The sequence below is a fragment of the Rhinatrema bivittatum genome, chromosome 2 (assembly GCF_901001135.1).
Source record: "Rhinatrema bivittatum chromosome 2, aRhiBiv1.1, whole genome shotgun sequence".
Classification (NCBI taxonomy): Eukaryota; Metazoa; Chordata; class Amphibia; order Gymnophiona; family Rhinatrematidae; genus Rhinatrema; species Rhinatrema bivittatum.
Window position 1 is genome coordinate 60,459,630 of NC_042616.1, and position 26,185 is coordinate 60,485,814.

At 44.4% G+C, this 26,185-nt stretch overlaps 2 protein-coding genes across 11 annotated transcripts in view; one reads left to right on the plus strand and one right to left on the minus strand.

Moving 5' to 3' along the window:
• Window positions 1-8,813, minus strand: part of SETD2 (SET domain containing 2, histone lysine methyltransferase) — a 384,325-nt gene extending 375,512 nt beyond the window's left edge. For 4 of the 6 annotated variants that reach the window (XM_029588241.1, XM_029588243.1, XM_029588244.1 and 1 more), the window contains exon 1: window positions 7,791-8,775. In XM_029588241.1, coding sequence (XP_029444101.1) covers window positions 7,791-7,831 — 41 coding nt within the window. In that variant the 5' untranslated portion in view covers window positions 7,832-8,775. Of the gene's footprint in view, window positions 1-7,790 lie in introns of all 6 variants that reach the window. The other 2 variants (XM_029588239.1, XM_029588242.1) reach the window with 2 other exon arrangements.
• A 95-nt stretch (window positions 8,814-8,908) lies between these two features.
• Window positions 8,909-26,185, plus strand: part of LOC115084005 (tubulin delta chain-like) — a 193,534-nt gene continuing 176,257 nt past the window's right edge. Inside the window, exons 1-2 of one of the 5 annotated variants that reach the window (XM_029588249.1) lie at window positions 8,909-9,061; window positions 9,442-9,483. In XM_029588249.1, the coding sequence (XP_029444109.1) occupies window positions 9,460-9,483 (24 nt within the window). In that variant the 5' untranslated portion in view covers window positions 8,909-9,061; window positions 9,442-9,459. The remainder of the gene's footprint in view (window positions 9,062-9,441; window positions 9,484-26,185) is intronic. The other 4 variants (XM_029588248.1, XM_029588246.1, XM_029588245.1 and 1 more) reach the window with 4 other exon arrangements.

Below are 26,185 nucleotides of genomic sequence, written 5' to 3' on the forward strand. Positions count from 1 at the left end.
CTGGATAGCACTTTGTTCCTTTGGGATGAACGCGCACTATGAGTCTTTTACAACCATTTCCAAAATTAAAATAAGATTTCAATAAACGTGTACATATGTGAATATGTGGGGAGGGGGGGGGGGGGGAAGAGGTAATGTGGCCAAAATTACTACTGTAAAAAGAGGGAAAAAGCCAAGGTGAAAAATCTTAAGCATTGATCAAAAGGTTTTAGGAAGCAGGGAAAACATTTATCCCCATTTAATCTGTTCTGTTTTATGATTTTCTTTTATTCCTTTACTCTCCCCTTCCTTCTCCAGGGACCTTCCCTCTCCCTGCTTCCAGGCACTCTCCCATCCATCCCATCTTTGCCCCCCAGCTCAACCTCTCAGCCCAGCAGTAAGGACCCACTGACAGCCGTTTGTGACTCACCAGCGGTAGAGGCCACCGCAGCTCCCTACAGCCCAGGTTCGGCTAGCATTTCTGCCATAGAATTCCAAGGCCTGAATGTTAGGCACCAGGGATTTTTCCATCTGTGGCAACAAACTTCCTCTACAGTAGCATTTAATAGTATTGCTATTTAGAAACAAACAATCAAGCAAGCAACTTCTTCCAAATTCTGACTATTGGTATATGCTCTCTTAGTCTGACTAGAACTAAATTTAATACAGATATCGCCTGTTTATATTACAAGAAAATAAACCACACATCAACTTATTTTTATCACAAAGAGAACTATTTTACACAGGCAGCTACCACAAACTCTTGTTGAGAGGATACAAAATGATTATGAGTCAGTGGCCAGTGAATGGGTAAAGTTTCATTCATTCTGAAAAGTTAAAGGACTGTTTTTATTTGGCATTTTCAGTTTGCACAATAGATTTTTTACTCAGATAAAGAGTACAAGGCCTATCTAACCTGCTATTTTTCCTACCCTCTACAATGTTGTAAACCCTAATTGATCTTCTATTTTACCCTCATCTTGCTGCTGATAAAGATTACAGTGCCTTGCAAAGGTCTTCAAATCTTGTCTAAAAAATAGAAATAAAAATGCATTAAAGTAGGAGTTTGCTTCACTGAGCTACAAAACAAACTTTACATTTATAGCGTGAAATAACAATGGTAGAAGTATTCCAAAACTAATGAAGATTAAAGAAAACAAAAAGTCTTGCTTGTGTTATGTCTTCACATCTTTTGTCAAAGTAAATCCAAATTAGCACTGGTTCAAAAAATTGCCTTAACAAGGCACAAAAGTTACATAGAGCTTATCTGTGTCCAATCACGGTAGTTAAGAATATAAGATATGCCATACTGGGTCAGACCAAGGGACCATCAAGCCCAGCATCCTGTTTCCAACAGAGGCCAATCCAAGTCACAAGTGCCTGCCAAGTACCCAAACATTAGATAAATCCCAAGCTACTATTGCTTATTAATTACAGTAATAGTTTATGGATGTTTCCTCTAGGAACTTATCAAAAACTTTTATAAATCCAGTTACACTAAATGCTGTAACTATAATGCTGGCAATGAATTCCAGAACTTAACTATGCGCTAAGTGAAAAAGAATTTTCTTCGATTTGTTTTAAATGAGTTTCTTGCTAACTTCATGGAGTGCCCCTTGGTCCATCCATTATCTGAGAGATTAAATAACCAATCAGTTGAGCTGATTCGAAATCTTGGTGAAGAATCAAGATGTTTTTGATGTATGAAGTAAATCTGAAGCAAAGATCAAAACATGCTGAACAAGAAGCTGCTGAAAGTACTCCGGAATAATGATACTCAAAAAATGGAAACTGGGGGAAGGTTATAAGAATAAATAATTTTACATGTGTTTAAATGTCCCTTGGGGCACAGTCAGGTCCATCACTGTAAAGCAGAAACAGTTTGGCACCAGCACAAGTAAGTTATCCTTCCAAAATCAGTAACCATGAGTCAAGGAAACTGCTGCAGAAGGTTACTGTGAGGCCTAAGATTACTTTAAAAGAATTACAGAAGTCTCTGGCCAAGACTGGGGAAGAAGTTGATCATTCAACTCTACAAACATGGACCATATGGAAGGGTGGAAAAAGGAAATTGCTGCTGAAGAAAGTCTGCGGCATATCGTATGGCTACTTGCTAAGAATCAATCAGGGAAAAATAAGGGGCAGATTTTCAAAGGGATATGCGCGTACCCCCCGAAAACCTGCCCCAAGATCCCCCTGCGCACGCCGAGCCTATGTTGAATAGGCTCGAAGGCATGCGCACAAGCCCTGGGACACACGTAAGTCCCTGGGCTTTCCTGGGGGGCGTGACAGGGCGGCGCATCATCCGGGGGTGGGGTCACGGGCGTAGTCCCGGCCCAGGGGCTTAGCTGAGGCCTCCGAAACTGCTCCCGGGCCAGGGAATCGCGTGCCAGCAGCTGGCTGGCGCAAATAAAGCCTGCCTCAGGCAGGCGTAACTTTTATAATAAAGGTAAGGGGGGGTGGTTTGGTAGGGGAAGGCAGAAGGAAAGTTCCCTCCGAGGCCGCTCCGATTTCAGGAAAGGGCAGCGCGCACGTATCTATTAAAATCCGGCGTACTCTTGCTTGCGCCGTGTGCGCGAACAAAAGCACGCGCTCACATATTTTTTTAAAATCTGCCCCTAAGTATGTGGGAGAAAGTCTGATGAGACCAATGTGAAACTTTTTGGCCTCAATACTAAGTGAAATATGTTATATAAAACAAATGCAGCACACCATCCCTACAGTAAAGGATGGTGGTGACAGCATTATGCTGGGGGAATGTTTTGCAGCAGTGAGGATAGGGAAGCTTCTGGAGATTGAAAGAAAGAGGGATGGTACAAAGTAGGCAGATCCTGGAGGAAAATCTGTTCCAGTGTGCAACAGACCTAAGACGAGGGAGAAAATTCACCTTTCAGCAGGGCAGTGATCATAAGCACAAAACAAAAACAAACAATGGAGTGTCTCAGCAAGAAAAAAGTGAATTTCCTAGAGTGACCCAGTCAAAGTTCAGGCTTAAATCCAATAGAAAATATGTGGCAAGACTTGAAGACTGCTACAAAAGGGACTTATGCAAACAAAACTTTTTCTTTTTTTATTACTTGCTTTTTGGAATACTTTTACAATTGTTCTTTGATGGTGAAAGTATAGAATATGTTGCATCGGTCAGTGAAACACACCTACGTTAATTCATTTCGATTTATATTTTTTAGACAGCAGAATGGGAAAAAACATAAGAGTGTACAGATTTTTGCAAGGCACTCTGTGCTTATCTTGTACTGGGTTTGCTGACATTCTTAATTATACATCAGATCTAATAATTTTGGTGTATCATTGATAATTATCATTTTGGCTCTCTTTCGGGCTGATACAGTACAGTGCGCTCTGGTGGAGGGCACTGCTATCCCCGCGACTGGACGCGCGTTTTGGACGCGCTAGCTTTACCCTTTATTCAGTAAAGGGTAATAGCGCGTCCAAAACGCGCATGCAACCGCCCAGAACCTAATAGCGCCCGCAACATGCAAATTCATGGTGATGGCCCTATAAGATATTCCCGCGTGATACAGAAAGTAAAATGTGCAGCCAAGCCGCACATTTTACTTTCAGAAATTAGCGCCTACCCAAAGGTAGGCGCTAATTCCTCCGGGCACCGGGAAAGTGCACAGAAAAGCAGTAAAAACTGCTTTTCTGTGCACCCTCCGACTTAATATCATGGCGATATTAAGTCGGAGGTCCCAAAAGTTAAAAAAAAGTAAAAAAAAAAAAAGAAAAAAAATTTTGAAAAAGGCCCGCGGCTTGAAAACCAGACGCTCAATTTTGCCAGCGTCCGGTTTCCGAGCCCGTGGCTGTCAGCGGGCTCGAGAACCGACCCTGGCAAAATTGAGCGTCGGCTGTCAAACCCGCTGACAGCCTCCGCTCCTGTCAAAAAAGAGATGCTAGGGACGCACTAGTGTCCCTAGCGCCTCTTTTTACTGCTGGCCCTAATTAAAATAAAGAATCGCGCGCACAGGAGAGTGGCCTGTGCGTGCACTGGGAGAGTGGGCTTTTTACTGTATCGGCCCATTTGTTGGCCCTTTTCTGAAACCTGGCATCCATTTTTGCTCCTCTCGCCAAAAGGGATCTAAATACATCTGTTTAAAATACATTTCCTTACATCTCACAACTTGAAATGTATTTTTCTTAGGGGGGAAAAAAAAAATCTATTATAATAAAAAAAAAAGAATTTCTCTTAAATATATTGGGCTAGATTTTAAAAGCCCTGCGTGCTGGCACGCCTATTTTGCATAGGCCGCCAGCACACGCAAAGCCCCGGGACGCGCGTAAGACCCGAGTCTTTGTAAAAGGGGCGGGAGGGGGCATGTCCAGGGTCAGGGGGCGGTCCGGAGCAGATCCGGGAGGGCGGTCCTGAGTCTCCCGGCACTGCGGCCTGTGCCAGGGGATGCCGAGGCGGCGCTTGCAAGTTACGCCTGCTTCAAACAGGCGTAACTTGCACAACAAAGGTAGGGGAGTGGATTTAGGTAGGGCTGGGGGAACGCGGAAGTAAAGTTCCCTCCGAGGCCGCTCCGAAATCGGAGCGGCCTCGGAGGGAAGGGAGGCAGGCTGCGAGGCTCGGCGCACACAGGCTGCCGATTTTGCGCAGCCTTGCGTGCGCCAACCCCGGATTTTATAAGATACACGCGGCTACGGGCGTATCTTATAAAATCCGGTGTACTTTTGTTCACACCGGTTGCGCATACTTATTTAAGATCTACCTCTTTGTATTTAACAAAGTGTATATAAATCCATATGTAAATATATTGCAACAAAAAAGTTGGCCACAAAGTAATTCAGGTCTTAGTCAAGGGCAGTCACAAAATGTAAACTATAAAAAACTAAATCTGCAAGTAAAATATAAAAAATGTTTCAATATTTCTAGAAATTATTTAAAAATTCTTTTAAACACTTTTTATGATATTACATAGAAAGGTGCAATCTGGTGTTATCTTTCATGTGCCACATCCAATACAACCATTTACCATAACACAAGTCCAAGTGTTATTACATTTCAGACCTTTAAAAAAACCCAACCACCACTATGATACAGTCAACACTTGTTTTTCAGCTGGCCATGCCTGCTTTGTCTTCAAAAAGCGACAAATGCAAACAAAAATATATTTACATATATTTTACCAAAAAGCTGCTACAATCATGTAATGTCGGTCGGTTATCGCTTAGACAGTTCAAAGTGGTTCACAATCTAGCACCTTTCTATATACCATTGTAAAAAGATTTTTTTAATAACTGAATTTTTTTTTTTTGCTAAATTGGTTAATTTTACTTTCAATCTTTGATCTTTATAGTTTGCACGTTGTGACTGCACTTGGTTTAGATTTAAGTTCTTTTGATTTCTACTTTTATTGCAAAAATAAATTGTTTACATTAAATGGATCTGTAAATAAAATGTCAAAAATAACTCAAATTATATATTAATAATATTTGTTGAATTATCAAAAAGATAAATGTTCTTAAAATTAGGTGAATAAAGAATCCAAACTAAAGGGCCTAATTACTAAAGTTTTGCCATTTTGTGTCTATGGAAAAAAGCCTCTTAAACAGGCCCTACCTAAATTAGTAGCAAATGAACATTTTTTTACAATATGTTATTCTTACATGTGATCAAAAGCCCAAGCTGATATACAACAGAAAAATTTTAACAACGTGTCCCTTAAATGGACTTAATAGTAGATGGAAAGGAAAAACTATCCAATAACATATGGCGCTCCCAAGAAAAATCTCAGGAAGGCCCCAAGTATTAAGGAAAATGTCTTACTTTTTACCTAAGCCAAAAAAAGGATTGTAGTTCTCAAAAAAACTAGTCACAAATGTATTAAGTAAATCCAGCAGAAAGGATATCACCTATAGCTTGTTTGTGTTTGTTGACCTTTACTTCTAGGTATCCAAGCGTTACACTACTTCAACTGAAATTTTGCCCTTGGAACTGGTAGAGGCAACTGTCAGGCAACTAGAAATACCGGTAAATCCGTTTTTAACTCTTTTCAACCAAGGCTGAAAGTGCTATAGCAGCAATTCAATCCATCTGTTTGGGGTACGATAACTTCCACGAAAATTCACAGACCAGGTCCAAACTTGACGAAGTTGCAGTATGGACCTGGTACCTACCCCATTAAAAATGACCTCAAAGCCAACAAGAGTGAGGTCATTTTCAATAAGGTCAAAGTTGAAAAGTGCTAGAAAATCTCTGCAAAGGCCCTGGTTTTCTTTCCTCTCTTGTTTAAAATGCTCTAGAGCCTAGCAAAGCTGAAGCCACTTCTGAAGTCACTGCCACCTCCCAGAGAATGAGGCAGAGGCCAGGTGGTAAGGAAAAGTCAATGGATAGCACCTTTTGATTTTTATGTAGGGTCCAGGATAACGCCTGGTAAACTAACAAGCAAAATAAAGAAGTGGTAGTCAAGTCAGTGGTGCTTGACCCTCGGATACTGTATACAGCGTGGTTCCGTCTTCAGCTCCTTTAAAACAACAACATGGCCTCTTCCCCGGCCGGGGCCTCTTGCACGGGCGCGGCTGAGATGGAAAGAGAAAAAGGCTGAGGTTCTTCCCTCACTGCCGTGCAAGTCCCATGGCCTAGAATCCAGATTGAGCCTCAACCGCAGCTCCTGCCCCGCTCCCCGTTGCTACGTTGCACCGCCGCAGGCACCGCGCACGCAAGCTCGGGGATCGAGGCCTGCTCGGTGGGGCCCAGCCTCCCCTCTTCCTCACGCAGGTGGGCCGAGGGCTGACCAGCGACTCTCACGCCATGACAAGAAAAAATAAGTAAAAAAAAAAAACTACAGAAATAGTCCGCAGGGTATTACTATTGCAGGATGTGCCTCTACCCGCCAAAAGAAACTCCCAAACCTTCCTGCGGCCCTCTTGGTTGAGGGTGGGAGGGAGTCGTCTCCATTTTCTGACAATCCCCTATAGATACGGGCAAAGAGATGTTTTCACTTATTTTTATCCTATTAAAAATGGGGGCGTCTTCTGGAACCTAAATTTCTCTGCAGGTGGTGGAGAAAATCCCCAGCAGCTGCGTGCAAAAGAAATGTTTTCGGGGGAAGGGGGGGGGGGTGTATGTAAATATTTTGGCACACGAGTCACACATACTCTTACCCAACTTCACCTAGAACTCAGATCTGTTATTTGATCTTGCACTGGGGGCATTATTCAGTAACACATTAACGATCTTAATTAACACCACTGGTTTACCTGCCATTTCTGGTGCGCTGCAAAAATCCCAAACCTGCGCCCCCTCCCCCCACAAAACGCTTGCTTGCTGTTTGGTGAGAATTTAGGAGACATCTAAAACAGATAGAGAAGATAAATGGCAAATAATTAGAGGAATTCTCTCTTTGATTGAGGGGGACCCTCATGTTTCACAAGTATGCAAGATCAAACCCCAGAGGGTGAAACATTTATGCAGTCTCCATGCCATTCAACTTCTCTACCCTTCCCCATACCACTTCATATAATCGGAAGGTGGATTTTTTTAATTTGTTTTTTTTAAAGGCAAGGTTAAGATTTTTAAAGTATTTTTTCTTCCCCAGAGATTAAAAAAAAAAAAAAGACAGCACGTTATAGCTAGACAAAAAAAAATAAACCTGAAAGATAAAAAAGCGTTCAATAAAATACTTAACGCAATTCAATCGTTTGTTTCTGTACAAAGCAGCAGTGAATGTGCTTTTCCTGTGCCTGATTTTCCAGGCTGATAAAGGAAAACACACGTTAGTTTTTCGTGGCTTTCCTCTCTCTCATCTCTATTTTTAAAGCGTGAAAAAAAAATTGTTAAAGAAAATACTTACTCAGTTGGGTGTTCTGGGTCATAGAAATCCCCCATCTTCATGGGCTGCTTTGGAGAGAAGAGGAGGCGGTTCTGTCCTGAGGCCCAGACACATCCAGCATGGAGAGAGGGAAGGAAAATGGGGGGTTGAAACCAGCAGGCAAAAAAAAAAAAAAAAAATCCAAACAAAATTAACTCCTTACTAAACACCAAAGTGCAAGGGGGAGGGGGAAAACTGGCCAACGAGAGAAGAGATCGTTACCAGAGGCCTCTCTCCACCCCCAGAAAAACTACAACAAAATCTAACACACTCACGCACACCAACAAAATAAAAAGGAAAAAAAAATAGTCGAATAGCGATCTAAGTATCCAAGATTTTTCTTCTTCTCTTCTTCTTGACTTCACATTTTAAGAAGAGATCACGGTAATTCCCAGTGGGTGGGTGGAGAAAAAAAAAAAAAAGCCCCAACAGAAATCCAAAATCCAAGTGTAGTCAGGAAGAAAATCCAGAAGCCGGGGGGGAATCTCTCTCCCTTTTCACCTGAAGCTCCTCCGGTTTCCTCCCTCCGATCGCTCTCTCTGCCGCTTGTGCCGCTGCGGTTACGCAAAGTCGGGTTTGAATTCTCTCTTCGATTTTTTTTTTCTCTCTTTTTTTTTTTTTTTTGCGGGCCCACAGCCTGATGTTTTCAGCTTTTGTTTTTCCCTCTGTCTTTTTTTTTTTAATGAGGGAGAAAGAAGAGGTTTCCAGGCGCCAAACTCATGCGATCCTTTCAAAAATAATAATCATCATGATCACGATTTGTAATCTTTTCTTCCCCAAACGTCCCGCGGCGCCTCTCGCTGCTGCTGCTCCTCCTCCTCCTCCTTCCTCCTCCTGCTGCTGCAGACCGGACATAGGCTCTCTACTCCTTTTTTTTTTTCTCTCGGTTGTTTTCTCTGCAATGAAATCCCACCTTTTAGCCTGGATCCGGGGGCGAAAAAACTGCTTCTTGGTTTGCTTGGGGTGGGGGGGGGGGGGGGGGGTCGTTTTTCTAAGGATCGCGACGGCTCCAGCAGGCCGGCCCCTCTCTGTCCTTTCCCCCGACTGCCTTGATCAACTGCAGCGGATTCCTGCACCTCTTCTCTCTTTCCTCCCTCCTCCCTCCCAACTCGCAAAACACCAACGGAAACGGTAACTAATCTACTTCCTACTTGGAAACCAACTAAACAGAAGAGAGAGAGAGAGTGCGGCTGTGCTGCAGTGGCCTTCTCTCACTGCCGACCCCGCCGCAAAGCCAAGGCTCCTGCTGGCAGGTATTCCACCGAAAGGATCGCCGAGGAGAATAATAATAATAATAATAAGAGAATGAAGGTTTATATTTGTTAGTCTAGTACCCTGGTCTTAAAAAAAAAATAAATAAATCATCGCACTTTGATTACATTGCATGCGAGTGGACGCTCTTAACACTGACATGCTTCTCTCTGATTCAGTCACAAAAAGCTGTTTTGCATGGGAATGATGGTTATTAAGGCTAAAAAAAAATAAAAATAAAAAATCAAACATTATAGCAGTTGGAGTAATGCAGAAAGAAATCCGGTCTAGATCTGCCTTTGGCAGTCTTACATTTCTGCTCTTTTCTTTTGTCGTCGTCCCCTCCCTTCCCCCTATCTAAAGTTTTTTTCTGTTGTGGCAGTTGGAACATGTTTGTGCCATGCAACTGACAGACTGCATGCAGGTAAGTGCAAACGAGAGAGAGAGAGCCCTAACTCGACGAGTGAACGTTGTGCAAGACGAACTTAACACTAAACGTGCTTCGCGGTTTTCATATTTCAGAAGCAGGCGTGCAGCCGCTTCTGGGGCACGTTTTTTTTGGGGTACTTAAATTGCAAGAAAGCTTGCGAGGAAGTGGCAGTCTCCCCGCCACCCCGGTGTGAGCTGCTGCTGCTGCTGTCCTGACGCGATTCCAGAGAGCGCAGAGGGATCCTTCTTTGCGAAGAAGTGAAGGCAAAGTCAGAAGTGAAATTCGCCTTACTGGGGTGGGCCTTGTTTCTAACAGAAATATGTCGACCTCTGAGAAAGATACCTTGGCCCATCTAGTCTGCCTATTTTCCTTACCAACTGCAATACTATATGTTCATAGGTGGTGTTGCCAGTGTATCTTACCTGTTTTGAGACTTATCAGCGTGCACTGGTTTGGCCAAGCCCATGTGTTCCATGTTGTGTCTATGGGAAAATTGTTTAGTATATCTGGGCTGAGTTGGTTTTTTGGCAATAAGTTTTGTTAATTACATTATACCATAAGAAATTGCCATACTGGGTCAAATCAAGGGACCATCAAGCCCAGCATCCTGTTTCCAACAGTGGCCAATCCAGACTACAAGTAGGTGGCAAGTACCCAAACACTTAGATCACATGCTACTGATGCCTGTAACAGCAGAGGTATTCCCTATGTCAGCTTGATTAATAGCAGTTAATGGACTTCTCCAAGAACTTCTCCAAACATCCTCTGACAACAAATTCCAGAGCTTAATTGTGCATTGAGTGAAAAATAATTTTCTCCGATTAGTTTTAAATGTGCTACTTGCTAATTCATGGAATGCCCCTCTAGTCCTTCTATTATCTGAAAGAGTAAATAACTAATTCACATCTACCCGTTCTAGACTTTTCATGATTTTATAGACCTCTATCATAACCCCCCTCAGCTGTCTCTTCTCCGAGCTGAACAGCCTTTAGCCTATCCTCAAAGGGGGGAGCTGTTCCATCCTCTATCATTTTGGTAAATGACAACAGACAAAGACCAGTTGATCCATCCAGTTTGTTTGTTTCTTTCCATTTTTTCTTCTTTTCCAAGAAATGCTCAAGGTGAATCACAAAACATGAAACACAAAAATACAATTGCATAAAATGAAACAGGACATATCTTTTGTTTTCTACCACTTTGGGTAGATGAGCATATGAATTCCCATCCAAAATCAGCACCAGCTTGTCCCTTCTACCATGTATTTTACATGACCTCTCAACCCTTTTTCTATCATTGCCTTCTATGTCTGTAACGATCATGTCCAAACTCTGTTACTGCTACAGTTCTGGCCTCCACCACCATTTTTTGCCTTTTCAGGCTTTCATTGTTATCTTTCATTCTCAAATACTAAAACTTAATCCAGCACCTAGGTCCCCTTCCATCTCTTATTACAAAGTAGTCAGGCTGATACAGTGCAGTGCGCTCCAGCGGAGCGCACTGTTAACCCGCGATTGGACGCGTGTTTTGGACGCGCTAGCTTTACCCCTTATTCAGTAAGGGGTAATAGCGCGTCCAAAATGCGCGTCCAAACCCCCCCCCCAACCTAATTGCGCCCACAACATGCAAATGCATGTTGATGGCCCTATTAGGTAGTCCCGCACGATACAGAAAGTAAAATGTGCAGCCAAGCCGCACATTTTACTTTCAGAAATTAGCACCTATCCAAAGAATATGGCGGTATTAAGTCGGAGGTCCCGAAAGTTAAAAAAAAACTAAAAAAAAATAGAAAAAAAAATTGAAATAGGCTCGCGGGTCGAAAACCAGATGCTCATTTATGCCGGCATCCGGTTTCCGAACCCGTGGCTGTCAGCGGGCTCAAGAACTGACGCTGGCAAAATTGAGCGTTGGCTGTCAAACCGGCTGACAGCTGCCGCTCGTGTCAAAAAAGAGGCGCTAGGGATGCACTAGTGTCCCTAGCACCTCTTTTTACCACCAGCCCTAATTTTAATAAATTAAAATATTGAATCGTGTGCTCTCCCACATTTTTACTGTATCGGCACGTTTGTAATTAGAGAGGCTGTTGTCCAAACCATTTGGCCTCCCCATGCTCATTGATGCTCATATATTTGTAAATGATCTGGAAAAGGATGAGCGAGGTGATCAGAGTTGTTAAATCACAAGCAGGTCAAAATGGTAAAGGGGATGGAACATCTCTCCTATGAGGAAAGGCTAAAGAGGTTAGGGCTGTTAAGTTTGGAAAAAGGACGGCTGAGGGGGGATATGATGGAGGTCTACAAACTCATGAAAGGACTTGAATGGGTAAATGTGATATGGTTATTTACGCTTTCGGATAATACAAGGACTAGTGGCACTCCATGAAGTTAGCAAGTGGCACATTTAAAATAGATAGGAGAAAATTCTTTTTCACTCAACGCACAATTAAGGTTTGGAATTCATTGACAGAGAATGTGTTTAAGGCAGTTAGAAGCGCAGTCCAGATGTATTCCATGCATTAAGAAAGGTGGAAGGAAGGCCAAACAATTGCCAGTATGATTAAAAGGTGAGATGAAAGTTCAAGAACTGACAAGACAGGGAGCAATTTTAGATCTAATTCTCAGTGGAGCACAGGATTTGGTGAGAGAGGTAATGGTGGTAGGACCGCTTGGCAATAGTGATCATAATCTGATCAAATTTGAATTAATGACTGGAAGGGGTCAGCAAGCAAATCCATGGCTCTCGTGCTAAACTTTCAAAAGGGAAACTTTGATAAAATGAGAAAAATAGTTAGAAAAAACTGAAAGGAGCAGCTACAAAGGTAAAAAGTGTGCATGAGGCGTGGTCTTTGTTAAAAAAAAAAACCATCCTAGAAGCACAGTCCAGATGTATTCCACACATTAAGAAGGGTGGAAGGAAGGCAAAACGATTACTGGCATGGTTAAAAGGTGAGGTGAAAGTAGCTATTTTAGCCAAAAGTTCTTCATTCAAAAATTGGAAGAATGATCCAACAGAAGAAAATAGGATAATGCATAAGCGTCGGCGAGTTAAATGTAAGACATTGATAACACAAGCTAAGAGAGAATTTGAAAAGAAGTTGGCCATAGAGGCAAAAACTCACGGTAAAAACATTTTTAAATATATCCGAAGCAGAAAGCCTGTGAAGGAGTCAGTTGGACCGTTAGATGATTGAGGAGTTAAAGGGGCAGTTAGAGAAGATAAGGCCATCGCGGAAAGATTACTGTAATTACTGAAGAGGATGTTGGGGAAATACCCATACTGGAGAAGGTTTTCATGGGTAATGATTCAGATGGACTGAACAAAATCACGGTGAACCTAGAAGATGTGGCAGTCCTTATTGACAAACTGAAGAGTAGTAAATCACCTGGACCGGATGGTATACACCCCATGGTTCTGAAGGAACTCAAAAATGAAATTTCAGACCTATTAGTAAAAATTTGTAACCTATCATTAAAATCATCCATTGTACCTGAGGACTGGAGGGAAATTACAGACCGGTTAGCCTGACTTCAGTGCCAGGAAAAATAGAGGAAAGTGTTCTAAATATCAAAATCACAGAATATATAGAAAGGCATGGTTTAATGAAACAAAGTCAGCATGACTTTACTCACGGCAAGTCTTGCCTCACAAATCTGCTTCACTTTTTTGAAGGAGTTAATAAACATGTAGATGAAGGTGAACTGGTAGATGTAGTGTATTTGAATTTTCAGAAGGCGTTTGACAAAGTGCCTCATGAGAGACTTCTAGGAAAAGTAAAAAGTCATAGAATAGGTGGCGATGTCCTTTTGTGGATTACAAACTGGCTAAAAGACAAGAAACAGAGAGTAGGATTCAATGGACAATTTTCTCAGTGGAAGGGAGTGGGCAGTGGAGTGCCTCAGGGATCTGTACTGGGACCCATGCTTTTCAATATATTTATAAATGATCTGGAAAGAAATACAACAACTGAGGTAATTAAATTTGCAGATGATACAATATTTTATTGTTTGTTAGGTTTTGGGTGGACCCTTGGACACTGTGGCAGCTGACCATGCCTATGGGGGGGAAGTCCCGTGAGGGGCCACAGGTCAGGCTCAGCTTTGGGACATACAACACAGAGTTATATCTTTTATTAGACAGAGTTGAGAAGCCACCAGAGGTGGCAGTAGTGAGTAGTGATGAAGCCCTGCTGGGCTTAGGGTTCCTCAGGATACTGGAACAGCGATTCCCTCTATGGCTGTGCTGTAGTGGAGAAAACTGAGATAGTGAGTACAGTGGAGCATACACAGAGTTCTGGTATAGAGCCTCGTTGGTAAAGTTAGTCACACAGCGGTTTCTCCCGGAAGGTGACACAGAAGCTGGAATAGAGGCAGGCCCTCGAGGAGGGAGTACCTGGTTCCAGAGGGAACAGCTCTGAGGAAATAAAGTTGGTAACTCACTGATGATCTAGGCAGCGGTCTCTTCCAAGCAGAAGCGATAAGTTCAGGCAGCGAGTCAGGGAATATGGGCCCTCAAGGAGCGAGTACCGGTTCCTGATAACGACCTGAAAGAAATGAGAGAGGACCCCGAGGAATGGGTACCCCGTTAGGATAAAGACCAAAAGTTGGAAAGGCAGAGTAGCTAGGTACGAAGAGCGAATCCCAGCCGTAAGCAGATCCCTTGCTAACTCGATTAGCTAGCAAAAAGTGTAGGCCTTTGTATCTGGGATGCATGATGTTATCACAGGGGGGCGCCCTGAGGGTCTCGCCAAAAAGAGAATAAGAAGCAGGGCCGCGAGGCGCGCGCACCCTATGGTACCTGGACAGCATGGCGGGATGCAGCGCCCAAGCTGGACTGAGGACGCTGGAGAGGACAGCAGGCAGACGCTGCGGCAGCCAGACGTCCATCAACCGTGGGAGGAGTCGCAAAAAAGGTAAGGTGGGCGAGTAGAGACAACGGGCAGCGACAGTCGTAACAGGCACTCCATGAAATTAGAAAGTAGCACATTTAAAACAAATCGGAGAAAATTCTTTTTCACTCAATGCACAGTTAAGCTCTGGAATTCATTATCGGAGGATATGGTTAAGGCAGTGTAGCTGGGTTTAAAAAGGTTTTAGATAAGTTCCTGGAGGAGAAGTCCATAAACTGCTATTAATCAATAGGGAATAGCCACTGCTTGTCAGCATTAGCAGCATTGAGAACTGTTTAATGTTTGGGCCCTTGCCAGGCACTTATGACTTGGTTTGGCCACTGTTGGAGACAGGAGCTTGGGCTTGTTGGACCCTTGGTATGATCCAGTATGGCATTTATTATGTTCTTGGCATATCTTATGTTCTGTTCAGCTTGGAGAAGACAGCTGAGGGGGGAGGGATATGATAGAGGTCTATAAATCACGAGTGGAATAGAATGGGTACATATGATTCAGTATTTACTCTTTCAAAAAATACAAAAATTAGGGAACACTCCATGAAGTTAATAAGTAGCTTATTTAAAATAAATCGGAGAAAATTATGTTTCACTCAATGCACAATTTAAGTTCTGGAATTCATTACCGGAGAATGTGGTAAAGGCAGTTAGCATAGCTGGGTTTTTAAAAGCTTTGGACAAGTTCTAAAGGAGAAGTTCATAAACTGTTATTAACCAGATAGACTTGGAGAAAGCCACTACTTATTCCTGAGTGTTACCAGCATGGGATCTATTTACTGTTTTGTATCCTGCCAGGTACTTCTGACCTGGCTTGGCCACTGTTGGAAACAGGTAGGGTACTGGGCTTGATGGATCTCGGTCAGACCCAGTATGGCAATTCTTATGTTCTTATGATGTTTAGATTTTAACCATAGTCACTCCATGTGTCTTTTTGTCATATTTTGAAAAAACCTAATACGCGCGTTTTGGAACTAGCTAATTTCTGTCCTATTGTGTTCTCATTTCTTGCGACGGTTATTAAAACAACTGTGTTTAAAGCAACTTCACTACTTTAATATTAATGCAAACTTGGGAGATTATCAGTTTTGCTTTTGTCTCTCATGTAGTATGGTAACGCTACTGATGTCCAGCATGGATATCTATCACTGAGGCTTTGATCAGGGTACTAAGTTTATATTGGTCTTGCTGGATATTTCTGCAGCTTTTGATGCATGAAATAACAGTAATCCTACTTTTCCATTTGCATGATTTCAGAATCTCCTGAAACATGCTAAAGTGGTTTGTTCCATGTCTAACTGGCCGGCTGCAACAAATGAGGCTGGGCTCCTCATTGTCTTCCTGGTATCCTTTAACAACCGGGGTTCCTCAGGGCTCTTCATTGTCCGCTACATTGTTTAATCTTTGAGCTCAATCTGCAAACTATAGAATTTACATAGCTGATATTCAGTTCTTTATGCCTATGACCTCTACTGCATCCAGTGCTTTATCTCGGGTTTCGTCTTGTTTAACGTCAATTAAAAATTGATTTAACAAAAACTTGCATTGAACTTGGCTAAGATTGAAATGGTAGTTCTTAGCATGTTTGAGCCTCCAGATGTTCCTTGTTTTTTAAATTTTGAGTTCTGTGTCCTGATCTCAGTGCCTTCTTGGACTAGAATTTATCTTTTCAACTGCATATTAAAGCTACAGTGAAAAGCTCTTTTAAGTTATGCCTATTAGGGCACATTGAACCATTTCTTGATGTTGCTAATTTTCAAACTGTCTTATAGTCTCTCATTCTAACAGATCTTGATTATTGTATTTCAATTTTATTTGGGCTACCAAAATATTTAAGAGCACTGCTAGTACTTCTAAAATCCGTGGCCTGCGATTTAACAGGTACTCAGTGGAATGAACATATCACACCGATAATGTGCACAATATGTTGGCTGCCTGTTTCACAAAGATTAGAGTTTAAAACATTGACTTTTTCATAAGGCTTTTAAGTCAAGATGCCCTGTCATGTATTAGTAAATTATTGATACACAATCACATCATAATGTAGCCAACAAAGTTACCCAAACAATATATCCAAAAGAAAAGGGGGAATCAAAAATCATTCAAAAAATGAAGGCTAAAAATTCAATGAAACATGATTTCAATTGTAATTTTCTTTTTAATTTTTTAATTTTCTTTGGTTTCAGCAAGCCACACAGCATGTTCAACTGACATTGAACCACCTGGTCTATTCAGTCATCCACCTTGTTTTTTTCTTTTGTATAGCGTGCCAAATGTGTCACTTTCAAAAACTTACATTGTAGTAGTGATGCTTTTAAAAGGAGCCTAAAAAACTCCTATGAAATTTCCGATCTTGATGGTGATCATGTTAAACAAAGCCTGACGTGGCTGGTGTTTTGCTTAGCAAAAGCTTCATCAGGGTTCTATTGAAGGGAAAATGTCATGTATAATCCAGACCAAAATGGCCTCATAAATGCTGCTATGAAAATATAATCAATAACTAATTTAAGTAAAGTTCTTATTTTATATGTAAGACATTATTAATACTCATCTGTATAGCCTTGCCATAACGATACCTTCAATCAGACCACGAAGATCTCAACATTTTTCAAAATGAAGCGGAGACCAGAAGGAAGGAGGAGAAGTCGATTTAAATGTCCTGCGTGATGAAGTTTCTCAACATCAGACGACCTAAAAGAAAACTACAGCCACTGTTCCCTTGTGTTAATAAACAACCTGACTAAGACCTTAATGGAGATCAAGCAGACATGAAAATAATACTGAATCGCGTTACATCTAATGATCAAAAATTCACAAAAAGATGCTAAAATCATATTCAGTTTTTAGCCCCAGTGGTGAAATTGTTTGTAATTTATAAATCCAGCATTGTTCTACTTGTAATAATTTCAAATTCAGATCACCGCCGCACCACCCAACTTGGGGTTGATCGATCGCACAAAAATGTAAGTCATCAAAATTGTAAGAAAATTCATCACAAGTCACTAAAGGGGCACCCTCCTTCTGATGTATGAGTGCTGAACGATGCTCTATCATCCTAGTTTTTAACATCCGAGAAGTTTTGCCGATATAGGCTTAGATTTATCAAAATGCAGTAAATATTGCATGTGATAGGAAAAGGGGTGTGTTTTATGGTAATATCCTATTTATCGCAAAGTGCGCTATCTTTGCGTAAATACCTATGCAAAGCGCTGAGTGTGATAACTTTTTCGTACTTTGCGGTAAGTACCACAATTGTTGCAATTCCTACCTACAACCACTGGGGGGGGGGGGGGGAGAGAGAGCACCTAGCTATAAGGCCCACTTAGGTATTTATACCTCTATATGAGGCCCACCTAGTAACTCAAGGTGAGGTTTAGGTAGTAGTGTAGGGGTTAGGGGCCCCTTTGACATTCAGAGTGAGACGTAAGAACAGTTCACTCTTGTGAAGATTTTATGACCTTCGGAATGAGGAAACGCACACAAGATGAAATTTGTACAATGTCCTCTCAACCTTGCTTGATGAACTCTCTACCTGGGTAACATCAAGCTAGGTTGAGAGAAATGCACACAGTATTCAAGGTGTGGTCTCACCATGGAGCGATACAGAGGCATTATGACATCCTCCGTTTTATTTGCCATTCGTTTCCTAATAATTCCTAACATTCTGTTTGCTTTGTGGATCGACACAGCACACTGGGCTAACAATTTCAATGTATTATCCACTATGACACCTAGATCTCCTTCCTGGGTGGTAACTCCTAAGATAGAACCTAACATTGTGTAACTATAGCAAGGGTTATTTTTCCCTATATCCATTCACTTTGCACTTGTCCATGTTAAATTTCATATGCCATTTGGAAGCCCAATCTTCCAGTCTCGCAAGGTCCTCCTGCAATTCATCACAATCCACTTGAGATTTAACTACCATGAATAATTTTGTGTCAACGGCAAATTTGATCACCTCACTCATTATATCCCTATCCAGATCCTGTATAAATATATTAAAAAGAGCTAGTCCAAGTTCAGATCCCTGAGGCACTCCACTGTTTACCTTTTTCCACTGTGAAAACAGACCATTTAATCCTACTCTCTATTTCCTGTCTTTTAACCAACTTGCAATCCACAAAAGGACATCGCCTCCTATCCCATGACTTTCTAGTTTTCTTAGAAGCCTCTCAAATGGGACTTTGTTGAACACCTTCTGAAGTCCAAATACACCACATCTACCAGTTCACTTTTGTCCACATATTTATTCACCTCTTCAAACAAATGTAGGAGATTTGTGAGGCAACATTTCCCTTGGATAAATCTATGTTGGCTGTGTCCAATCAAACCATGTCTATCTAAATGTTTTGTGATTTTATTCCTTGTAACAGCTTCCCTGATTTTTCCCAGCACTGAAATCAGGCTCACTGGTCTAAGGTTTCCCGGACCTCCCCTGGAGCCCTTTTTAAATATCGGGGATTTGGTCACCCTCCATTCTTCAGGTACATCAGATGATTTTAATGATAGGTCACAAATTTTTACTAATAGTTTTGAAATTTCATTTTTAAGTTCTTTACCATCCTCTCCAGGTGATTTACTACTCTTCAGTTTGTCACTCAGGCCTATCACATCTTCCAGGTTCACCGTGATTTGGTTCAATTGATCTGAATCATCACCCATGAAAACCTAAAGGCTAAAGAGGTTAAGACTCTTCATCTTGGAGAAGAGACATCTGAGCGTAGATATCATAGAGGTTTATTAAATCATGAGTGGAGTTGAACAGGTGAATATAGATCAGTTGTTTACTCTTTCAAAAAATAAAACAACTAGGGGATACTTCATGAAGTTTCTGAGTAGTACATTTAAAACAAATCAGAGAAAATACTTTTTTACTCAATGAAGGTTTAAGCTCTGGAATTCATTGCTGGAGGATATGGTAAAAGGCAGTTATTGTAGCTGGGTTTTAAAACGGTTTGCACAAGTTTCTTGTAAAAAAAAGTCCATAAACTATTATTATTTGGGTAGACTTGAGGAAAGCCATTGCATATCCCTAGATGTAAGCAACATGGAATCTATTTATTTGGGATCTTTCTAGGTACTTGTGACTTAGAAGGCCACTGTTGGAAACAGGATACTGGGCTTGATGGACTCTTAGGGCCAGATTTTTAAACCTATGCGTGGGCGTAGATTTGTGCGCACAACTTGGTGCGCACCACTCTACGCCTGATTTTATAACATGCGTGCATGTTATAAAATCCGGGGTTGGCGCGCACAAGGGGGTGCACACTTGTGCACCTTACGCGCGCCGTGCCCGAGGAGCCCCGATGGCTTTCCCTGTTCCCTCCGCCCCCCCCCCGACCTTTGTTAGCGAAGTTGCGCCTGCCTCTGGGCAGAAGTAGGTTGCGCGTACTGCCCAAGTGCCGGGGCACCGGAGGCCTCAGTCATGCGCGGCCTGGACTTGCGTGCATCGCCAGGCCTATTCAAAATTGGCTCGGCGTGCGCAGAAGTGGGTTTTCGGGGTTACGCGTGTAACCCTTTGAAAATCCACCCCTTAGTGTAACCCAGTATGATAGTAATTATGTTCTTACGAATACAGCATAGAGAACTAAATGGTGGATCTTATCAAAACTGTATACAGGCATTCTGATACATGTACAAGTACAAATACAGCACGTGCACATAAAGAACAGATCTTCATTAGATCCACATGCAGGCTTTGGACTGATATACAAACAAATGAAGAGTGGATTTGGGAAAGGAGATTGGAACAAGCAAAAAAAGGGCCATAATAAAAAGCTTCTTTTCATTCTATAATAAATGTACAAGTTTAAGAAAAAGCATATCAAAGAAATATAGAAATGACGGAAGAAAAAGACCAATCAGCCCATCCAGTCTGCCCAGTAAACTCCCACACATTTTCCTAGCGTGTAGCAGATGGACTCAGGACCAATGGGTATAGTGTACTCCTGATAGCAGTTGGAGACGGATCAGATTTCAATCTGACGTCAGCCCTAGTACATATACCCCTGCAGGAAGTGCAGCTCTTCAGTATTTTCTGTCTCCATAGCAGTTAGGGACTACCTGCACGCTCTCGTAGCGTTAGAGTAAATTTAACGGTGAAAACCTGAAACAAGAAGAAATCTTACCTCTAGAGACGAGCCCGCTCTCCTGAGGTGACACCCTCTGGTCCCTCCCCCAGTTGAGAATTCCAGAGGTGATTTCCGCGATCTTCGGAGGTGAGCCACGGTCCGGCGGCCAACCCTCGGCGGGGACCTAGCCCCTAATTTCGGGCGCGGCTGAGAGGCAGTGGGTGCAATCTCGAGCGCGGCGGTGAAGATATTTCCCCTCTTCCCCCCACAGCCGGAGACCGCCCGGAATGAAACCGGGAAGCGCTGAGACAAGGTAAGGTAGAAATCTTCTTTAAAGACTCTGGTCTCCGAAGCTCAAGGAGTCGCACAGGTCACCAGCCGGGACCAGTGCCACCGGGTTGATCCACCCTAGCAGGGCTAGGCCCCGGTTAGATCCAAAGGTCCTCCCACGTGGAGACCCTCCGAGGTGGTCGCCATCTTGTCCGCGTGGTCGCCGTCGCCATTTGGCCCTGTCCGCCGTCTCGATCTGTGCGCACAACATTGTACGCACAAGTTACATGCGTAATATGCACTTACAGTGCCGGGCGCATATCTGCGACTTCTGCGTGCACATCCTGAGTGCACACCCATTCCCCGCGCGCATAGTCAACGCACCGGAGCGCATAACGGTGTGATCTGTACAGGAACTTCGGTATAGAAAAATAAAAAAAAAAAATAACGGATTTTACGCGCCTACATCCATGGCACCACCGGAAAAGGAGCTCAAGGCTCAGGGCCTCTGCCCAGCATGCCACATCAGAGCCACACAACACGAAGAGGCCAACGCCCTGTGTTTCCAGTGCGAGGAGGCCCTGGAGGATCCAGCCCAGGGCCAGCCCCATCCAGGACTGAGTGCTACTCCTCAATAAGTACCCCGGACCTAGCAAATTCCAGCGGGACCAAATGGGGCCCCCCAGGGACACAGCGCCTCCTAGCTTGGACCCAGCGTCTATCTCCTGGGTGGAATTCTTCAAAGGCCTGCACACCTTCGTTCACATGCAGATGGAGCCTCCGATAACACGGCCACAGCCTTCACCAGAGGACCTTTACGCCCCGGGCCCTCTAGGCCCAGAGAAGTGAATCCACCGCCCAGAAGCCCCACCTACGGAGACACGGACAACTCGGAGGAGGAATCAGAGCCCCTGGAGGAGGGGAACTCCCTCCGGGGACAGAGTCTCACCAGACTATGAGATGCTTCCTCACCAAGGAAGAACTTTCAGACCTGGTCACCACAGCCTGAAGGAGCTTGCTATTCGGGCACAAGTGCCTCGGGGAGCCTAAGACGAATCCCCTGCTAGAGGGACTCTGTCAAACCTCCCGCCATTTCCCTCTGTTACAAGCCGTTCAACAGCTAATTGACCTGGAATGGATTGCTCCAGAGTCTACATTCAAAGGGGGATGGGCTATGGCAGCCATGTATCCTCTGGACCCGGTGGCCAAAGACCTTCTGCCATGCCCAAAAGTGGATGCCATGGTCTGCGTGGTCTGGAAGCGCACTATTATCCTAGTGGAGGGAGGTGCAGCACTCAAAGATGCTCAGGACAGACGTCTGGAATCCATCCTTAAGCAGTCCTTTGACGTCACCGCTATGTCCCTACAAATAGCGGCCTGCTGCACCATGGTGACACGTGCCTGCCTATCACAGACAAGGAGCAACACTCCTGGGGAAGCCATGGAGCCAGCAGTATCATTCCTCGCGGATGCTGCTTCCGATCTGGTGCGCACCGCAGCTAGAGGAGTGTCATCAGCTGTGGCAGCCAGGAGGCAACTCTGGCTCCGAAGCTGGTCGGCTGACGCATCTTCCAAAATGAGACTCACAAGGATGCCCTTCAAGGGATCCCTCCTGTTCGGCAGCGAACTAGAGAAACTGGCTAACAAATGGGGCGAGTGCCCACTGCCTCGGCTACCGGAGGATAGGAATAAGAGAAACCAGTGACCCTTCTCCCAACCCTCCAGGGGCAGAGGTTCACAGCGCTTCAATCCATACAGAAACACTTATCAAGCACCTCGTCCTACAGGCAGGAACCAGTCCTTTCGGAACAAGCACAACAAAAGGGGAACCAGCTCGGGTCCAGGCCCCAGCCGAACCCCACAATGAGAATCAGCCGATCCGTCCAAAGGAAGAAGCCATAGGGGGCAGACTTGCCCTATTCTACCACAGATGGGTCGAGATAACTTCGAACAAGTGGGTCCTAACCATCATCCGAGAGGGCTACTACCTGGATTTCCTCTGAACCCCTCCGGGCAAGTTCGTGGAATCCCCCTGCCATGACCCCTCCAAGAGGGTGGCAGTGGAAACTACACTGACCAGATTACTGGCCCTCGAGGCCATAACCCCAGTGCCTCCACAACAAATAAACACTGGGCATTATTCCATTTATTTTATCGTCCCCAAGAAAGAGGGGACGTTCAGGCCCATCCTGGACCTCAAGTCGGTCAACCGTCACCTGAGGATTCCCCATTTCCGCATGGAAACCCTACGCTCTGTAATAAGGGCGATACAACAGGGAGAGTTCCTCACATCCATGGATCTGTCGGAAGTCTACCTACACATTCCGATCCATCAAGATCATCAGCACTTCCTACGCTTCAAAATCCTGGACCGTCACTACCAGTTCCGGGCACTACCCTTTGGGTTAGCCACAGCACCCCGGATGTTCACCAAGGTCATAGTGGTGGTGGCGGTAACACTGAGAAAGAAAGGAATCCTCGTACACCCTTACCTAGATGATTGGCTGATCAGAGCGAAATCACCAGAGGAAAGTCACCAGGCATCCAACAGAGTCAAAACTCTCCTGGAGAGCCTCGGATGGGTGGTCAACACAATCAAAAGCTGTCTGCACCCCTCACAGTCTCTGGAATACTTAGGAGTCCGATTCAACACCAAAGAAGACAAGGTCAGCCTCACACCGACGAGGAGATTAAAACTGATGAACCAGTTGCAAACCCTGCTGAGCAAACCCCTCCCCACAGCATGGGATTACTTACAAGTCCTCGGTCTCATGGCATCCACACTGGAGGTAGTGCCATGGGCACGAGCTCACATGAGACCCCTACAGCGCTTACTCCTATCGCGATGGAATCCACTGTCCCAGAACTGTCCGAACTCCTGGGCAGAGTTCAGACCCAACTACGATGGTGGCTACATGAGGGCCACCTGAGCCAGGGAACAAGACTATCCTCACCGACCTGGATCCTGCTTACCACGGACGCCAGCCTATGAGGATGGGGAGCACATTGCGAAGAGCTAACCGCCCAAGGGCAGTGGAACAAAGAAGAGTCGGGATGGAACATCAATCGTCTAGAAGCTCGGGTAGTAAGACTAACCTGCCTACGGTTTGGTCACAGACTCCGAGACAAAGCGGTCGGAGTAATGTCGGACAACGCCACAACGGTGGCCTACATCAACCGTCAGAAAGGAACCAGAAGCCAACAGGTGTCTCTGGAAATAGACCCCCTAATGTGGGCGGAAATGAATCTCCAGGAAATCTCAGCCGTCCACATTGCCGGGAAAGACAACATCATGGCGGATTACCTCAGCAGAGAAAGTCTAGACCCAGGAGAATGGAAGCTGTTGGCTGATAGTAAACCATTGGGGAACACCAACCATGGACCTTCTGGCAAACCGGTCCAATGCCCAAGTACCCAGTTACTTCAGCCGCAGGCAGGAACCTCAGTCCCAGGGAATCGATACCCTGGTACTCTGTTATACGCCTTCCCGCCGTGGCCCCTAATAGGCTCAATCATTCACAAAATAGAACTACACAGGGGACCAGTACTTCTGGTGGCTCCGGACTGGCTAAGAAGACCGTGGTACGCAGACATGCGAAGACTACTGTGTGGAGGTAGTGGCAGGGACCCCCCTGCCACTACCTCCACACAGAGACCTGCTCCAACAAGAGCCGATCCTCCACGAGGATCTAGCTCGATTCTCTCTTACGGTCTGGCCATTGAGAGGGCTCGCCTGAGAAAGAACGAGTACTCGGGGGCGGTAATCGACACCCTACTCCGAGCACGCAAGTTCTCCACATCTCTAACATACATAAGGATTTGGAGCATATTCGAAGCCTGGTGCGAGGACTACGACATCATACCATGCTCAGTCAAAATTCCTGCTGTCTTGGAATTCCTACAGATCAGCCTACAGAAGGGATTGTCCCTCAACTCCATCAAGGTACAGGTGGTCACATTGTCATGCTACGGAACCAAGAGCAAGAGCAACAGCATAGCCTCTCACCCGGATGTTTCACGCTTCCTGAAAGGAGTCAAGCACATCCGCCCACCCCTAAAGTGGCTGATACCTCTTTGGAACCTCAACCTGGTCCTGGATTTCTTAGCAGGAGGCTCTTTCAGACCTCTCCGCGGCCTGTCTCTCCGACTATTAACTTTGAAGACAGCTTTCCTGCTGGCAGTTTGTTCAGCCCATCGTATATCCAAACTATAAGCACTGTCCTGCCGTGAGCCATTCCTCAGCCTCAACCTGGGAACCATCCAGCTACGCACAGTCCCCTCGTTCCTCCCCAAAGTGGTGTCTCACTTCCATATCAACCAAACCATCTCGCTACCATCGCCGGATGAGCATAATAATTCGGAAGAGGCTCGAAGTCTACGCCACCTCAACATCGGCAGACTCCTATCCAGATACCTGGAAATGTCGGAACCTGTACGAAAAACAGACCACCTATTCATCCTTCACAGCGGGAAGAGGCAAGGGGAAGCGGCCTCGTGAGCAACCATAGCCTGCTGGATCAAAGAAGTCATCAAGGCAGCCTATGTAGAAGCAGGCAAGCCACCCCCTCTACAAGTCAAGGCCCATTCTACTAGAGTCCAGGTAGTGGCCTGGGCAGAAACCAAGATGCTGTCACCCGCCGAGATCTGCAGGGCAGCGACATGGTCCTCCATCCACACCTTCTCCACGTTTTACCGCCTGGATGTTCAGGCTCGGGAGGACACAGCATTCACAACGGCAGTACTAAGTGGGTCACGGGCAGCCTCCCACCCAGTTCGGGAGTAGCTTTTATACATCCCATTGGTCCTGAGTCCATCTGCTACACGCTAGGAAATAGAGAAATTACTTACCTGATAATTTCGTTTTCCTTAATGTAGACAGATAAACTCAGCATCCCACCCACGGCTGCCGTTACTCATGGAATTCTCGGGGGACGTCCCCAGGAGCGAGTGATTCAAGGGTAAGCCATGCTTTCCTTTATCTAGGATACCCATCCTACCAGGTGTCGACGTTTCCCGGTTGAGGGCACTGGCGGTCTCTAGCTATAGCCAATTCAACCAGTCCAAGTTAATCAAGTTATGAAGTTAATCAAGTTATTCAAATTAGTCAGTCACACATATATCCACAATGCTTTTTGAGGAGAACACTGAAGAGGTGCACTTCCTGCAGGGGTATATGTACTAGGGCTGACGTCAGATTGAAATCTGATCCATCTCCAACTGGTATCAGGAGTATACTATACCCATTGGTCCTGACTCCATCTGTCTACACTAAAGAAAACGAAATTATCAGGTAAGTAATTTCTCCAATTTTCCCATACTCATCTGTTTTCACCGACCACCAAGTTCAGGACCCTTGTTGGTAACTATTTGATTCAAATTTCCTGCCACCCCCGGCCATTGATGCAGAGAGCAATGTTGGAATTGCATCAAAGGTGAGCATAAGGCTTAATGGTTAA